Source organism: Microtus pennsylvanicus, chromosome 6 (genome assembly GCF_037038515.1).
Source record: "Microtus pennsylvanicus isolate mMicPen1 chromosome 6, mMicPen1.hap1, whole genome shotgun sequence".
Lineage (NCBI taxonomy): Eukaryota > Metazoa > Chordata > Mammalia > Rodentia > Cricetidae > Microtus > Microtus pennsylvanicus.
The window spans coordinates 108,840,631-108,857,521 of record NC_134584.1 but is presented as its reverse complement, the minus strand read 5'-3'; the positions used below and the strand labels follow the sequence as shown (position 1 = coordinate 108,857,521).

Here is a 16,891-nt window from a genome sequence, read left to right as displayed (position 1 = left end):
TGGAGAAATGGCTCAGAGGTTAAGAGCACTGACTGCTCTTCCAGAGGTCCTGAGTTCAATTCCCAGCAACCACATGGTGGCTCACAACCATCTGTAATGAGATCTGGTGCCTTCTTCTGGTCTGCAAGTATACATGCAAGCAGAACACTGTATATATAATAAATAAATAAATCTTTAAAAAAAAAGAACTCTCAAAGAAGTTTTATCCATGTGAATTATAATAATTGATAGTTAAGGTATTAGAAATTAAAACTAGGAATTTTTTTATTATTTGTATGTATATGAGTATTTTGCCTGGATCTATGTCTATGCACCATGTGTGTGCCTGGTACCCACAGAGACCAGAAAAGGATATCAGATCTCCTGGAACTGGAGTTACAGAGAGTTGTAAGCTGTCATATGCATGTTTAGAACAAACCTGGGTCCTCTAGAAAAAACAACCAGTGCCCTTAACCACTGACCCATCTCTCTAGTTCCCAAAATTAAGGATATTTTTAAATATACTTGTTTGAAAGTGTAATAGATCAACTATATTTTAATTCAAATACCATATTTTTATAAAAATAACTATATTTTCAAATATGTATGTGATAAGGGCAGAATCCTTCCACCGTTCTTGTTAAGATGGGCTCTTCTATGTTGCCCAGGCTAGCCTTGAGCTTCTCACTGTCCTGTCTCGGGCTCCTGGATATCTGTGTTATGAGCGGGCACTACCACACCCAGCCATTTTACATACTTATAAATGTCTTTAATATCTGGCTCAGTAAGAGTCATATGGGCTCTGCTCTCTCCACTTCAGTCTGACTATGCATTGTCATCTTTAACTTCTAGTAAGTTCCACTGCACACTCGTGAGCAAAGGAGGGGGAAAGAATCCAGCAGCATCTCAGCATTAGAATGGAAGTTGTGTTCTACAGTACCCTAGAGAGAGCTTGGGGACACAGGGCTCATTAGATCACTTTCTAGAAACTAGTATTCTGTATTGAGCCAGCTATTTGTATGAATCATAATGAGTATCAGGTGGTTGAGGGCGGCATTTGGAGTCATAGGGATTGAGTTCAAACCCAGATCGCTAGTGTCAAAGACCTTAAGCAGTTTTCAGGTTTTGTCATCTGTGAAGTGGGAGTGGTAGCTCTGGACCTCTCAGAGGGTGTCCTGGGGACTGGAAAAACTGCTCAAGAGTTTAGAATAGTACTTGAGGCAAGTAAGAGATTGGTAACTATTAATAATGCTCTTCTTATCATGTGTGTGCCTGTTTGTTTTGAGAGAAGGTCTATTCTGTAGCCCAGACTTGCCTGAAACATATTCTGTAGTCTAAGCTGGCCTCGGACTCATGGCAAACGTAACTCACCCTCCCAAGTGCTAGGATTCATAGCACGAGCCACTGTGCCTCACTTTGTAATGACATTTTAAAGAATCTCTTGTATGTATTTAAGTCGATCTCCTATATAGGCCTAGATCATGTATTTCGAGTCACCATCAGGCACCAAAGAACCTTAGGATTGAATTCCCCAAAATATAAATACCAGACTTTTCCCTAGGTAGGCCATCTCCACCCTGGCTGCTCCAAGGACGTGGTGGTGACCCTGAAGTCAGATGTGCCCATCAGCCTGAAGAAGATGACAGTCAAGTGCACGCTTTCCAAAATCGTGTTTCAGCTCCCTGCAGACCAGGTCCCTGACTGGGATGACCGCATGCGCACAGTCAAGTGGGTGGATGCGCCCCGAAACACACCGGGGAACTTGACCACAAAACGAAAAGTGAGTATCCAGGGCACATGAAAAACAGACCGAGCCCAGTCCACCATGCTTGGCTGCCTGCTGTTCTCAATTTCAGTGTCTCGTTGTGGAAAAGAAAAAGGTTTGCATCTGACTTTAGTTCCAAAAGCGGCAAACTAAGTTTCCATACCCATCGCCCTCACTAACAACACACATAGTCTTAGTTGACAGATCAGCTGCAGTCTTGATAATGGCATCAGCAAGTTCTTTCTCCTTTTCCTTCAGAAAAGCCGTCGCTAGTCATCCTTTCCTGTTTCCATCAGGTGTCTGGACTTAGAGTAGTTAGAACTTTCGGTTCATGACGGGATCTCATCTTTGGCCCACAGATGCCCTTTGCATTTATTCTTTGCCATTTTCTTTTGAATTCTATGATAAACTAACCCATACCCATCAAGGGAACTAGGCCCTGAATACCTGTGTAGCTCTGGTCATACCATTACTTTGTCTCCCTCCTAGAGGTAATCCCTATCCACGTCACTCCCTCGATGGATGGCTTGTTGACCTGAGCATTCTATAATTGCAACACAGCTCAGCCACTAGCTCGGTCTTCTTATTAACTAACTCTTACATCTTAAATTAACCCATTCCTGTTTTATATTTTACCACAAGGCTCATGGTTTACCGGTAAGGTTCAGGGCATCTGTTTCTCTCTCTACATCTCTGTTCAGATTTCCCACCTGGCTCTATTCTGCCCTGTCATAGGCCCAAAGAAGATTCTTTATTAGCCAATGGTAATAAAATATCTTTACAGCATACAAAGGGGAATTCCACATCAGTTATTGTATGTGATCATGGTTACATGTGGCTATTGTGAATCCACTTCACTACTGTATACATTCCAGTCTTTTTATCTTTTTCCCTGAAAGTTGAAACTTCAAATTTTTCTCTTACGGGCAGTATTTCTGTGCATGTTGGCATCCATGTTTACATTCCTACAAGTGGAGTCACTAAGTCAGGGGACATGTGAGTGCTCAGCCTTTCCAAACTCACTATACCAGTTTTCACTCTTACAGAAAAGGAGTTTTGTGAGCCACCTCCTTTCCAGCATTGGACTTTGTTAGACTTTTGGGAAGTTGATTGATTGGTTTGGTTGTTAGTTGGTTGGTTGTTGCTTGGATGAATGGCTGGTTGGTTGGATGTTGGTCTAGTAGATGATCGGTTGGTTGGTTATTTGTGCTTTGTTGACTGGTTGGTTGGTTTGTTAGTTTATGGGATATTGGAGATAAGCCCACAGTCTTGTGAATCGTAGGCAAGGCATTTTGGCTTTTATCATTTGTATAAATTGGAAATTTTCTGATTATGAGCTTGATTATACTTTCCTAACTACTAATGAGATTGGATAGCTCTTCATTTGAGTATTGACCATGCAGGTCAATTTTACATGAATGCCTTTTGTGCCTTTTGCCCATTTTTTTTTTGGTTACAGTGCTTATCCTTTGTTTAAGTTCTTTTTATTTTCAAGAAATTCCATTTGTGTTATATGTCCATACATATTCTCAACAAATTTATATCTTGACTTTTTTCTTTGTAGGTGAATGGCTGCTTGTTCATTCCCAGACATCCAGACCCGAAATAATCACACAGAAACTGTATTAATTAAAACACTGTTTGGCCTATTAGCTTATGCATATTTCTAGATAGCTCTTACATCTTAAATTAATTCATTTCTATTATTTTATGTTTTACCTTGAGGTTGTGGCCTGCCGATAAAGTTCCAGTGTCTGTCTCCTTTGGTGGCTACATGGCATCTCCCTGACTTAACCTACTCTCTGTATATATCTCTTCAAGCCTGACTATATTCTGCACTGCCATAGGCCCAAAGCAGCTTCTTTATTAACCTGTGGTAATAAAACATATTCCCAACATACACATCATATGTTTTTTTAAGATCTTTCTTCATTTTCATTCTGAATATGCATGTGTGGGTCAGGTGCCCTCAGTGGTCTGAAGAGGGCATCAGATCCCCTGGAGCTATGGTTGCAGGTAATTGTGAGCCATCCAACATGGGTACTGGGAACAAAACTGAGATCCTCTGCAAGAGCAGCATTTGCTCTTAACCACTAGGTTATCTCTCAAGTCCCTTTATGTTTTGATAAACAAAAACTATTCTTAAGTTTTTAAAGATTTTTTATTTTTAGATTATGGATATATGTTTTGCCAGCTTATATGTATGTGCACCATGTGCCTACAGTGCACACAGAAACCAGAGGAGGCTATCATATCAACTAGAGCTGGAGTTCCAGGTGGTGAGCTGTCACGTGGGTGTTGGAAATTGAACCTGGGTCCTCCGGAAGAGCAGCCAGTGCTCTTAGCCAATGAGCCATCTCTCCAGCATGGAAAATATCCTTAATTTTTATGAGGTCAAAGTTATCAGTTTTTTTTGTACTTTTATTACTTTTGTATTTTATTTTTAAATCCATTTCCCCCCCCCCCAAAATATATTCACCACTCTACATATTTTTAAATCTGAGATTTTCTTTTGGTACTTAAGCCTTTCATGCATGTGGAAATTCTGCCTGATGTGCAACAAGGCTCTAGTTTCTTGTGTTCCACTGAAATAACTGCCTTGCCAAGTTTGGTCAGTCCTTCTACTCCCTCGTGATCTGCTGGGACTCTGTGTCATAGCCCAGTTTTATATGTGCCTGGATCATTTCTGTTCTCTATTCCATTCTGTTGTCAGTTTGTTCATCCCAGAGACACTTTGACATTAGCTTAATTTCTATAGTTCCATAATCAGCCTTGATGTTTGGAGGGAAGTTCCTACCCCATTTGTTTTGTTCTAAATGTTTTGGTCATTCTTAATCCTTTTATTCTCATGTATAATTTCTGGATCCGTTTGCCACGTATTATTAAAATCTGTAACAGAAATGTGGAATTGGATTGCAGCTCTCAGTCACTGGGGGAACAAATGACAATTTTAGATTATTAACTTGTCTTTCCTGTTAACAAGGTGCTTCTCTTTTCTAGGTCTTCTCTAAGACTTGCAACTATCCAGTCATCTAGTAGCAATAGAGTTTTTCCATTGTTTTCTTTAACGTTCTTGTTCAACTTCCTTTACTTTAAGATTTTTTACTATGCAGTTATTTAATGCTTTTTAATTTGTTCTCGCATGAATTTTATTAAATTATTTTTCTTTTTCCTCCAAATTTTATGTATCTTTTCAAAAAATCATCTACAGGGGCTGGAAAGATGGCTCAGTGGTTAAGAGCACTGACTGCTCTTCCAGAGGTCCTGAGTTCAATTCCCAGCAACCACATGGTGGCTCACAACCATCTGTAATGAGATCTGGTGCCCTCTTCTGGCATGCAGGCATACATGGAGGCAGAATGTTGTATACATAAGAAACAAATAAATAAATCTAAAAAAATAATCTACATATTTTAGATCTGTGGGGTTGCTGGTGATGCACTCCTTTAACTAATGGTTCCTGTTGTTTGCACTTTCCTTGATCCATCTCACCAAAAGTTTCCAAATCTCTGCACAACTAAACAATTCTGTTGGTCCTTTCCTTTTGCAATTTATTTTCTGTTTAATTAATATCTGTTCTTTTAGCTATGGTTCTCTTTTCTCTATCCTTTATTTTTGTCTTTGTTTTTGTTTCTGAGACAAGGTCTCTCTACATAGCCCTGACTATCCTGTAAATCACTGTGTAGACCAGGCGGGACTCAAACTCACGGAGATCCACCTGCCTCTGCCTCCTGAGTACTGGGATTAAAGGTGTGCATCACCATGCCCAGTTCCTCTGTCCTCTTTAGAGGCCATCTGACCCAAAACCCATGCCCACGTGATTCTAATCCTCTCAGTAATTACCTGTTGTTCAGTTGTTCTTTTTCATTCCGACCTATTGAAGGTTTGCCAGTCATGTCTCCCTACGCTGCATTTGTGGGTTCATACTCGTTTCCACGGGAGATTAAAGTAGTGTGCCAACCCCGTGTTCCTGTGGGCTGCTGGCTTTGCGCTGCTGAGGATGTGGCTGCCTTTATTCCAGGTGATAGAGACAGACCCTGAGCCAGCGCACTTGATAGTAGAAGAAAACTACCGAGAGCTGCGGATCCAGATCAGTGCCAACGTGGACTTCGCGTCGTATCAGTGCCATACGAATAACGTGTTCTTTAAGGAAACACTGGTCTACCAGACCCGAGTGTTTGAGTAAGTCTCCGGAAGCTTAAGACGACCAGGAAAACTGTCATTAGGGGCTAAACAGTGGCATTTTGAAATTCTTTGTATCTTTACATAAATATTTTGCATCTTTTACAAAGAAAGTGCTTTGGACTGGAGAGATGACTCAGAGGTTAAAAGCACTGCCTGCTCTTCCATAGGTCCTGAATTTAATTCCCAGCAACCACATAGTGGCTCACAGCCATCTGTAATGAGATCCAGTGCCCTCTTCTGGCCTGCAGGCATACATGGAGGCAGAATGTTGTATACATAATAAATAAATAAATCTGTTTTTTAAAAAAGGAAAGTACATTAATTGAGTGTATTCTGATGAAATTCCTTTTAAAAATTACTTTTTAAAAAGATTTTCAGCCAGGCATGGTAATGCACTCTGCAGGAGGCTGAGACCAGAAAATCTTGAGCTCCATCTATAATCACCTATATAGAAGCAAGTGTTTCTGCCTAGTCTGGAACTCACTATGTAGACCAGGCTGGCCTCAGACTCACGGAGACTAGCCTGCCTCTGTCTCTCAAGTACTGGGATTAAAGGTGTGCATGACACCTAGCTGTATTTGTTTTTAATCATTTTATTTTATATTTGCTTCTTGGCTGACATGTAATAATGTTACATATTTACAGGGTAGAGTGTGCTATTTCAATACAAGCATACAGTATGTAATGACTGGATCAAAATAATTAGAATTTCCATTCCTTAACATTTATCTGGAGGCAGAACCTTCAGACTCCTCTCCCCTAGTTCCTCATAAAGTATATTGGAGGCTTTTGTAGACTGTAGCACACTGACTTACTGCTCCTGCTGCACTGCATTTTGATACCTTTTATCCGACCTCTCTCTGTCCATGCCTTCCCTTTGACCCGTCCCAGCTCCCAGTCATCATTATGCTACGCTCTTCTACTTTGAGATTAAATGTATTAACTTCCCCATGAGAGAGAGAAAACATGATACATGTCTTTGTCTGTTTTGTTCAGCATGATGTCTTCCAGCTCCGTCCATTTTGCTGAAAAGGACAGATTTATAGAAGACAGTAAAGAGGTTTCCCAAAATGAAACTGAAACTAGACCTACCACATGACCCAGCTAGCTCACTTCCGGGCGTATGTCCGAAGGAAGGACAATCCACATGTCAAGGAGATGTTTGCTCTCCCATGTGGACTCTTCATAGCAGCCAGAGCTTCAGCCTGGGTGTCCACTGTCAAATGAATAAAGAAAATGTGACATACTCGTGTATGTGTGCAAAAGAATATAGTTCAGACATTTTTTAAAAACCTTAAGAAATGAAGTGACTTGCCTTTGAAAAACAGTGCAGCCGGTACTCAGGCAGGGCAAAAATATGGACAGCACATTCTGAAATCTGGTCCTGATCCACCCACAGGTTTGACCTCATTAACACGGGACATGTGCTGTTAGAATTCAACTGGACCTCGGAAGATACCTGCAAGGCAGTCAGCTTTGCCATGCCAGAAAATCAAGGTAAATACAATGCCAGATAAACCCCGGGGCTTGACCCCAGACACCTGTTCATAGAAGGCCAGCTGTGCTGACAGGGCTTTCTAAGTAGTTAAGAGATGGCAGAGCATGGGCTTTGTGGGGTTTGCATAGCCATGTGGGCCTCTTCTCCTCCCGGATTCCTTCCCTCCAGATTGAAGGCTCATATCACTTATCACTAGGAATCTTATCTTCCTGTTCTCTACCTGGAATATTTCAGACCACTTTAAAAACTGTCCTGGGGCTGGAGAAATACCCCAGCAGTTAAGAGCACTGGCTGCTTCTTGTAGAGGACTCGGGCTCAGTTCCCAACATCCCCAAGGTGACTTGCAACTGTTACTACAGTTCCAGGGAATCTGACACCCCCTTCTGTTCCCTGTAGCACCAGAAACGCATGTGGTGCACATACATACACACATAAATCTTCTTTAAGAAAAAGAAAGAAAACCTAGTGAAAACTCTTGAGTTATTTTTCCAGAAAGAATATATACCTAGGCCAAAGCGTATAGCTTTTACACACAAAGCCACTAGCAAAGGGCCCTGCACCTGGCAGGTAAGTAAGGTGTCCGTTGTTGTTTCAGTTGTGGAGACTCACAGACTGTTCGAATGGGCCCTTACCCATGGACTCCCGCTTTGTAAACCCCTATGTTAGAGCAATGGTTCTCCACAAATTCTGTTCATAGCTCATCACCCTGATGCAGAAGATCCACAAACCCTTTCTTGACCTACCCTCTCTGAACCAAAAGGAAATAAATCTGAAAACACCATAAAATTAATGTGTTTTTCACAAGTCACCTGAGAAATGAGTTGGTTCCTTTCTACTGTGTCCAGGATTAAGTATACCTGCTATAAGAGATGGGTCCCCAGATGTCAAAGAGGGTCCCTAAGCACTTGTGAGTGGCTGCCTCCCAGGACCACTGCAGACTGTCACTTTTTCTCCATCATCCCTCAGGCTCCAGTCAGAGAGATCAGCTTAGTCAGGGCACGGGCAGCACCCTGGACAGCGCCTTGGACCACTGGCCAGAAGTTTCTCCATCACCCTTCTCCGTGGAACCCTCCTCGGGCCTTGTGCCTGTTGGGAAGACTCAGAAGATCAAAGTGAAGTTCTCCCCGATGGACATTGGGGAGTTCGAAAGCACCCTGTACTGCCAGTAAGGAAATGTGTTCCCCAAGCCTCTAGCTCTTACCCTCCTCTTCCCTCCCACCTCTGTCCTTCCTTCCCACCCTAGTCTCCTTGGAGCCTGGGAGTCTAAAAGGGCCAGCCTTTAGAGAAGAAGGAGAATGTTATCTAAGCCCCGCTTATCAACTTGCCCATTGCTTCCACCTGCCTACTGCTCCCTTCCCGGCCACGTTCAGTGCTCCACTGAATAAGAGTAATTAGCAACCAGGCACCTTCTACCCTTGGAGAAAGCTTCCTTCTCCATTCTCTGAGACTCCTCTATCTTGTATACAAAGTGAAAGCAGCAATCCTTATAATGTATAATTATTTGGAATACTAAGCAGAGAACTTGGAGCAATGCCTGGCCCACAGTAGCACAATAAACAAAGATAGGAGGGGAATATGGGTTGGGGGAACTGGTCTGGTTTAATGTCCAGTGAGAGAAAAATAAGCAAAGACATCAGTGCAAGTCCCAGATGTGGGAATTCTTCTGTAAGCCTTGTCCTAGGATGACAGAGACCTACATGTGCTGGCAGAGTTTGTGAGTCCCGTCTCCCACTGCAGAGACCTGTGCCACACTAGGGTCGCCTCTGCTCGGCCTTGAGGCTGAATCTGTTCACGTGCATCCCAGTCTACAAGGGTCTTAGGATAATTTCTTTTTAGGATTTCCAGGTCCTTCTCTGTAATCTATTAGGTGCCCAGGAGTGGACCCAGAGTGTAAGCACTCCTTTTAGCATCTAACACTGATAGAAGGAAAAAGCTTGGAGCCACATGTAAGTGCACAGAGGGACCGATCCTCGGGATCCTCATACGCAAGCCACTCATCCATTTAACATTTAGTGAAGATGTACTATGTGGAGTTGCCAGTCAAGTCACATATGATTGCCGGTCAAGAAACGCCACCTTCTGCTCATACAGAACTCACATTCTGCTGGACAGAATATCCATTTCCAACCCGCTAAGAAAGCAACAACAGATATAAGATCAAATTAAAATAACTTTGTCATTTCAGAATTCCCAACTTGCCATCAGGAGACCAAGGCCCTGTTCTGGTCACTAAAGGGCGAAGCGTCCTGCCATTCTGCCATTTTGACCTGAAGGAATCAGACTATATCAGTGGTCATCGGCGCAACCCAGAGCTCCGAGGACCAGGCTCTGGGCCTCTCGATCCTAACACCCGAGTGATCGAGTTCACTAGTGTGGGTATAGGAGGAAAGAATCTCCGGTGAGTCATGTGGGTTGGCATTGGCTGCAGTCATACCCATTTGCCCTTCTAAAGAACTCAGAGAAAGAATTCAGAGAGGCCAGCTATACCGATACCTAGACATGGCTTTGATGTCCCGGAGTTTGCTCTAGAGATATAATATCGGAGAACTGGTGCATGAATGAAACTGGATCCTGTGTCAATAATTTTGACAGAGGGGGAGTTTTGGTATGTTTGTCTCTCTCTCTCTCTCTCTCTCTCTCTCTCTCTCTCTCTCTCTCTCTCTCTGTGTGTGTGTGTGTGTGTGTGTGTGTGTGTGTGTGTGTGTGTGTGTGTATTGGTTATGAGCCTAGCCTTTAATGGCTGAGCCATCCTGTAAGAGATGGCTTAGCAGTTAAGAGCTCTGCCTGCTCTTCCTGAGTTCAATTTCCAGCAACCACATGGTGGCTCACAGTCCTCTGTAATGAGATCTGGTGCCCCCTTGAGGAAGAGACCTGGTCAGTTGTCCTCATCAACTTAAACAATGAAACCCAGTATACAAACAAGTTCAACAGAACCACCATATACAGGTGTCCATGCATGCTTCAGCATTTCTAGGACATATATACATATACATGTGTGTGAAATGAAATATATATATATATATATGTATATATGTATAAAAGTGTATTCCCTCACCCCCACCTTGACCACAGAGCATCCCTTGACACATATGGCCTTAGGAGCATTATCATTCGAAAGTCAAGGACTCCCATTATCCTTTAGATCCTAGGGGGAGGTGGCATTTTTATTTCTACAGTAATGAAGTTCTCAGATCATTTCTGGTTTCTAGGAGGAGACTGTGACAATTCTGGGTTCTACCTACACTTTCTTGAATTTTTCTAATGCCTTCCCTCACTTTCTGCTGTCGATTTTCCCCCCTGGCCAGGACCTTTACCATCCTGAACCCGACCAATAGCACCTACTCTTTCTGCTGGACCTCTGAAGAAGCAGAAAGCCTGCAGCACCCTCCAGCCTTTGTGTGCCTTACAGAAAAGGGTATCATTCATCCTGAAAAGAAAGCAGAGGTGTGTGTGGCTGGGAACCCCGAAATTCTAGCCATCTCTGCATAGCAAGTGTGTGAAGAGAGAATAGCATTGATAAGAATCATTGATCAACAAGTATTTACTGAGTGGCTATCAAGTACAACCCCAGTAAGAAGATAGATCTGCGCTCTCTTGGATGACTGTAGAGAAAGCCCCAGTATCTGCCAGGATTTTATGAGAATATTAAAGGAGCAAAGGGGAACCAGACATAACTATCTGGAGATTCCTGGGCTTGTGGTATGAGGACGTTAAAAACTATTTATATCTAAAAGATTGGCAGCAGCAAAGGGACATGTCTTTACTTTCCCAGTGAAAAAGGCAAAAAGTAAGAACAGAGTCCCAACTTGTGACTTGATCCTAAATGTCTTCACAATAATATAGGGCAGAGGGTCAGATTTATATGTGAACTTGACAGTCAAAGCATACATGTAGGCCCCATGGCCAGTAAGTTCTACAGAGGATCTTATATGTAGCAATAAGTCCATGAAATGGAAATTATGAATTCAAATACCTTCTGGTAGTTGGCAAGATGGTTCAGCAAGTAGGAGTGATTGCTGCCAAACTTGAGACCCACATGATGGATAGAGAAAGCCAACTCCCACAAGCCATCCTCTGACCTTCAACATCGGTGCACGCATACACACACACACACACACATGTGCACATACACAGATACATAAGTAAGAATAAATTAAAATGCTGGTGTTGGTGCTGGAGATGCAACAGTTAAGAGTGCTTTCTGCTTTTGCAAAGGACCCAAGTTCAGCACCTATAGCAGGCCTATAACTCCAGCTCCAAAGGAATCTGTCATTTCTGGCCTCTGGAGACCTGTAATCATATGTACATACCTACACATAGACACATGCATACACATAATTAAAAAATAAAATCTTTTAAAAAAAAATATTTAATTCTTCCATAAGATCACCCAAATGAACAAAGCAAATGGGAGGGGGGATGATAGGCAGTGATGGTACCAGAACCCACTGGTTCTTCCTCTCCTCTGGCAGATGATCACCACACAGACAAATAGCCCCAGGGTGGCTTCTTTTCCTATATTTTTCTGAAAACACCATATTTTTGTATTTCTCTCCATCCTATGTATTGGTAGTAAGCTCATTATTTTTAACCCTTCCCAAACAAAATAAAGCATATTTGTAGAGTCTCCATTGGGCCTCTACATATTAACAGTTCCCAAAGCCAAAGTAGTTCAGCATAGGATCCAGGAGCTAGGTTCACCATAGCTGTGGTCCTTCTTGGATGTACTCCTGCACAGCCTAGAAATGTGTCAAAGACCCTGCCCAGTTCCTGGAGAGGTAAGTTGCAGAATCTGTCATCCAAGACTGTGCTGATTTGGGGTGACAGTAGTGCCCCTGGCGTGACACATTTCCAGAACATCTTTCCTGCATTATTGTGTCATTGGCATGGACCTTGCCAAATGCTATTCTTCTTCTACTCAGTCCTGATTGATCAAGTACAAATTCATGTTAGCCCCCGGGGGAAGTACCTACAGTAATTTTAAGAACAGACTTTTCTTCCAGATCTTTCTGTTTCTTTCTAGAAATCTGCTCCATTTTCTCTCTACCAGTCAGTTTCTTCCCATCTTTATTTGTTATGTTTTTGCTCCTTTGTGTCTTCACTTAACAGACAGATTGTGGCATGCCATGACCCAGCTCACCCTCATGGTATCCATCCCCATCAGTGCCACTGCCATCCAGCCCAGTCACTCATTATCTTCTGAATTTCAGAGGCAGGCAGGCAGGCAGGCAGGCAGGCAGGCAGGCAGAGGAGAGAGAGATCTTGTTGCCCTGGTGATGATTTTGAATTGGGCTATATGCCAGATTGTTGACAGACATCTGGGTTGTCTTTCTTTGGTATTGGTGCCAGTTCGGTCCACTGTGCTACAACCATGCCATCCAAAGAATGGCACAGAATACAACAGTATCATCAGCACAGTCTGTGGATGGGATAGATGACTGTTCTCAACAGGTGGGGCAAACTGGTTGCCATTGCTCGTATAACCATACCTACTTTAGATGCTAATAACAACCTGGGAAAATGTCACCTCACACTAGCAGGTCTCCAGAAGGACAAGGAAGAAGTGCCTCTCACTGTCCTTTTTAAAATTGTCTTCTTAGATTGTGTTCCAGTTTCTGCCTGCTCACCTGGACATCACAGAAGCATTCTGGACTTTCTGTATCCCGGAACACAATATCTCAGTCCCCTTCCTGCTGGTGGGAAAAACCACAGACCCCCTCATCTCTCTTGACCAGTCACACCTCAACTTCAGCTCTCTCCTCATTGGTAAGGTGGTCCAGCCAGTTTTTCATTTTTGAGCTGGCATGACCTTAGGTCATCAAGGATTCCGGGAGAGCACGCCTCTCGGAGCCTTCCAGAAGAGATATGTCAGAAAGCCTCTGACACTTGTCAGAGAGCCATATAGTAGTTTTCTCTCGATCTCAACTCCATCAGCTGTCTTTGGCAGCCATACCCTAACACCCTGAGAATACCTGGGAGGTTTGTTATAGAGTCACGGAGTCTCCTGGGCAGGTTCCTGTAGGACCTGCATAGACTCTTCATTGTCAGAACCCTGGGTCTTGTACATGTCTCTCCACCTCCAGGCTGTGGGCTGTGTTTGGTTGATGCTTGGTCTGTTCTACAGTGTTCAGATTCCTCTAACTTCTTTTCATATATTCATTAGGTTCAGAAATTGTTATTGATGGGCTGGTGGGGACTGTGGCTTCAGTGGTGGAGTTCTTGGCAAACACACTTGAAGCCCTGGTTCACTCTCCAATACAGAGGGTAGGGAGATACCAGATTGGCCCAAATATTCCTCCAGGGGATGGGAATACTCTAAAATAAATCACGAAGTCCTCAGGTTTACATTCTAATCATGGGAAGGAGACTAACAAAACCAAGTAAAATACATAGTAAGGCAGAGATTGATACATGTTATAAGAAAGATTTCAGGAGGATAGAAAGAATTGGAATGTGGTAGGTGCTAAGAAGGTAACATTCAAGCAGAGACCTGTGATGTAAAGGAAGCTACCATCAGATGCCTTAGAACTTTATACATCTCTCATATGGATATGAGTGGGTATGTAAAATACGGCTATGGCCAAAGAATTTTTAAGTGATCAGTTAATGTTTATTTTGACAACATTATTCATGATAGTAAGTCAGACAATATAAAGAGTATAACCCAGGAATGCAATGATGTTTATTTCAGTATAATCATTATGTCAATAATGAAGAACCATACGATCGTGTTAATGTACCAAAAAGTCCTTGCTAAAATTCATCAGAAGTTCCTCCCTATCCCCACTCTCAAAAACCCTCCAGTAATAAAACTGGGATTATAGAAAAACATAAAGAATATTAGGCTATAGCAAGAGACCAGCCAACAGTGTCCTGTAGTAAATAAGGCTACTGAAGCTGTTGGAATTAAAATGAGTTGGGCAAGAGTACTTATCATCACCTCTATAACTGAACATTTTCTTAGAGATTGTAACAATCATGAAAGTCAAAAAATAAGTATAGGGCATTAACTTTAAGGGAGAAAGAAAAATGATCTAAGTTTCTGTGGAGGATCACTTTGTACACAGAAAATCTCAAGAGTCAGGAGAGAGACAATTAGAATCAAGATAATTTGGTAAGCTGGGAGAGACCAATGTGCAAAAATCAACAGTTTCATCCCTTTTTGCTGTAAATACCTAGAAGCAAAAACAAAAATAAAAACTCTATTTACTGCTAACTAAATGTACAATATCCAAAGATAAATCCAGTTCTTGAGACCTCTGTGTTAAGAGTTAAGTCACATTAAAATGCTTCCAAATAAGAGCTAAACATTCAGTTAGTTCTGCCAAAATTAAATGCAAATTTAGTCAAATTTTAATTAGAATCCCAGCTAGGAGTGCACAGGATTCACAGTTAGAGTTTAATGTCAGATAGACTTGATGTTAGTATAGATATGTCCCAAGTAATATTTGTTCACATTTATGCTAATAAAAGTTATTTGTGAAATCTGATAGCCTCATTCTCCTCAGGATTGAGGAAGGGACTTGAAAAAGATGATCCTAAAATTTTGTGGAGAAATGTTTTAATGTTAGCCAAAGAAAAACAGAATAATGAGTCAGAATCCTGCATAGGAAAGCCCAGGGTCATCTAAGGTCAAATTCAGAAGAACTCAGAGATTCTTTATGGAGATGCAGGCCCTCAAAGAGAATGAGAGGGCACTCCCATTACAGACCCAAGAAGACATTACAACTCCTGACTGAAGGAGCAAGGGAAGAGAAAGGTATTAGCAGAGTCCCAGCATAGCTGCAGCCAGGTCAGAGAATCCACCCTCTAGAAGGAACAGTCAGTTAGGGAAGAGACATTCCAAAGGGAGATGTGGAACCCCTGCAGGAGCAAGGTCACTGGAAAAGCAGAAGGAAGGAAGTGAGGCAGTTTGAGGCTGCAAGGCTGCGGAGGTAAGGGATGCCAAGATTGCTCTGTGAAGCCTTCCTCTTATGTGTGGGGTGTTACCAACTACAATCTCCTTGACTAGGCAGAGGCCTTTGTTGAGGGCTGGTGTTTCCTCCCCAGGCAGAGAAGCCCGAGAGACGGTGAAGATTATCAACAAGGAGGAGCATGGGTTCAATTTTGCATTCCAGGATAACTCCCGTTTCTCCGAAGGATTCAACAACAGCCTGACCGTGTGTCCCATGGAAGGCTGGATCCCACCGCTGTCCAGGTGAGTGAAAAAATGAAGTCCTCGGGATGCATGGCAGGGTCCCAGGCCTGTCATCTATAAATATCTCTTCTGGGCCATCAAGATGACTCAGTAGTAAAGACACTTGCCACCAAACCTGATGACCTGAGTTCAATCCCCAGAACCCACATGGTGGAAGGAGAGAACTGACTCCCACATGTTGTCCTCTCACTTCCACACACACACACATACATACTGTTGATGTATATACATGCATGCACACACAACAAAAACTAAAGAAATAAAAGTAAAACCTCTCCCAACTCTAATATATATAATTTTATCTCTATCCTGTCTGACTCCCTGGTGTTTTTCTTTCTTGATTAATTATGGGGCATTGAGAATTCTAACTTTTTTTAATGTGTGTATGGGTGCTTTGCCTACATGTTTGTGCACCGTATGTGTGAAATGCTAATGAGGTGGGACAAGGGCATCAGATTCCTTAGGACTGGAGGTAGAGGCAATTGTGAGCTGCCATATGGGTGCTGGGAATTGAACCCTGATCCTCCGGAATAGCAAGCAGCCAGTGCTCTTAACTGCTGAGCCCTCGTTCTAAATCTCCATCTCAGTATTTTTTTTCTCATGTCCATAGCATTTTCCTCATTGTCTTGTGTGTATGAATCCACAAAACAGTACCTGGCTTTGCCTGGAAAATCTTTAAAATCCACTTAACTTGGAGCAGTATTTTGTGTCCTTTGCTCAGAGTGTGTCCACTAATCCAGTGGACGCTTGTCTTATGAGGTTTTCACAGGTTGGACTAGTCAGTTAATCTGCTGTCTTGTCTCCCTGTCAGTTTCCCAATTGATATTTTCTTCACACCAAAGCAAGAAGGAGATGTGAACTTTAATCTGCTCTGTAATGTAAAGAGGAAAGCCCACCCTCTGACACTCAATATTAAGGCCGAGGGCTACACTATGAATGCAGAGGTCAAGTGCAGGGACCGGATGGGCTCCACCTTCCTCCTGATGTCCAACCAGGTCAACACCATCAACTTCTACGAGGTAAGGGGTAACAAAGCCCTTACTGTCTCTCTGCCTTGACCTAGGGAACATGGCACAGGGAGTATGAGCTGAATCTTCCTGTCTCAAATACTAGAGAGACCAGACAAATAAATCCATCTCCAGAATTATGTAGTTATGATGTGAATGTTTTTATTATTTTTTAAAGGATGAATATGATAGGGAGGGACATGAACACTTGCATTAAGCAAACAGGAAAGATTTTTCACGGCCAAGAAAGATCTAAGAAT

General features: G+C 42.5%; 1 protein-coding gene across 1 annotated transcript in view; it reads left to right on the top strand.

Moving 5' to 3' along the window:
• The window catches only part of Hydin (HYDIN axonemal central pair apparatus protein), a 294,282-nt gene that overhangs the window by 252,004 nt on the left and 25,387 nt on the right, over positions 1 to 16,891 (top strand). Inside the window, exons 65-73 of the mRNA XM_075977335.1 lie at positions 1,541 to 1,759; positions 5,766 to 5,926; positions 7,329 to 7,426; positions 8,394 to 8,592; positions 9,613 to 9,825; positions 10,733 to 10,871; positions 13,028 to 13,193; positions 15,477 to 15,624; positions 16,436 to 16,643. Of these exons, the coding sequence (XP_075833450.1) occupies positions 1,541 to 1,759; positions 5,766 to 5,926; positions 7,329 to 7,426; positions 8,394 to 8,592; positions 9,613 to 9,825; positions 10,733 to 10,871; positions 13,028 to 13,193; positions 15,477 to 15,624; positions 16,436 to 16,643 (1,551 nt within the window). The remainder of the gene's footprint in view (positions 1 to 1,540; positions 1,760 to 5,765; positions 5,927 to 7,328; positions 7,427 to 8,393; positions 8,593 to 9,612; positions 9,826 to 10,732; positions 10,872 to 13,027; positions 13,194 to 15,476; positions 15,625 to 16,435; positions 16,644 to 16,891) is intronic.